General features: G+C 56.3%; 1 protein-coding gene across 1 annotated transcript in view; it reads left to right on the top strand.

Annotated features, from left to right (window-relative positions):
• Positions 1-413: 413 nt before the first annotated feature.
• RNF115 (ring finger protein 115) overlaps positions 414-1,111 on the top strand; it is a gene marked incomplete at its 5' end in the record, with an annotated part of 5,152 nt that continues 4,454 nt past the window's right edge. Inside the window, 2 exons of the mRNA XM_010021044.1 lie at positions 414-472; positions 911-962. Of these exons, the coding sequence (XP_010019346.1) occupies positions 414-472; positions 911-962 (111 nt within the window). The remainder of the gene's footprint in view (positions 473-910; positions 963-1,111) is intronic.

Below are 1,111 nucleotides of genomic sequence, written 5' to 3'. Positions count from 1 at the left end.
TGAAGGGCTCTTTTAGGGTTCAATGGGTCTCAGTTGGGTTTTGAAGGGCTCTTTTGGGGTTTGATGGGTCTCAGTTGGGATTTGATGGGTCTCAGTTGGGATTTGATGGGATTTGGTAGGTCTCAGTTGGGGTTTGGTGGGTCTCAGTTGGGATTTGATGGGATTTGGTGGGTCTCAGTTGGGGTTTGGTGGGTCTCAGTTGGGTTGGTCTCAGTCTCCACATGAGGAGACCCTTCCCAGGAGCTTTATTCCTGGTGCGAGGAAGCACGAGAACACCAGGATCCTTCTCCTCCGGCTGCTTTTGGGCTTTCCAGGCACAGGGCGGCAGGAGGAATTTTGGCTTCTTGGAGTGGATCTTCAGGAGCTGAATTCCCACCCTTGGTGCCTAATCCCAACTTCCTCTGTCCCGGCAGGAATACACGTGCCCGCGGTGCGAGTCTGGCTTCATCGAGGAGGTCACTGAGGATTCCAGGTAATTCCAGCCCTTTCACCTCTCCAAAGCTACGGGAAACAGGGAATGCCAAAGCAAAGGGAATGTCTTAGGGAGGGTTCAGACTTCCTGCTGCGGAGACACAATGGGGGAGCATTGAGGTGAGAAGGGATGGAGGGATGGGATGAGGAGGAACAGCTTCCAACAGGAAGAGGGAAGAGTGGGATGGAATACTGGGAAGCTGAAGGTGGTGGGACAGCGGGATGGGTTGAATGGGATGGGGCTGACCCATCCCTGGCAGTGCCCAAGGCCAGGCTGGAGCAACCAGCTCTCGCGGAAGCTGTCCCAGGTCCCTTCAACCCCTTACAGGATTCCATGGTTTTAAACTGGGCTTGTTCCTGAGCTCCAGCTGCATCCCAGCCGGGAAGGGGATGTGGCTTTGGAAGCGTCACCTCCTCTCCTTCCCTTCTTCTCCTCCAGCTTCCTCGATGGCAGCGGCGTGGACGACGGCCCCGGAACACAGTTTGCAGAGGTGAGCGCGGGGCTCCTGCTCCTCCTTCCCACCCTCCATCCATGGCTGCTCCTTTGCTATCCATTGGGTCAGCATCGAATTCCCACCCTCCATCCATGGCTGCTCCTTCCCTATCCCTTGGCTTGGCATCGAATTTCCACCCCCCCTCC

The sequence above is a fragment of the Nestor notabilis genome, unplaced genomic scaffold (assembly GCF_000696875.1).
Source record: "Nestor notabilis isolate BGI_N333 unplaced genomic scaffold, ASM69687v1 scaffold21398, whole genome shotgun sequence".
Lineage (NCBI taxonomy): Eukaryota > Metazoa > Chordata > Aves > Psittaciformes > Psittacidae > Nestor > Nestor notabilis.
The sequence above is the reverse complement of the archived record's forward strand: the minus strand, read 5'-3'. Positions and strand labels throughout refer to the sequence as shown.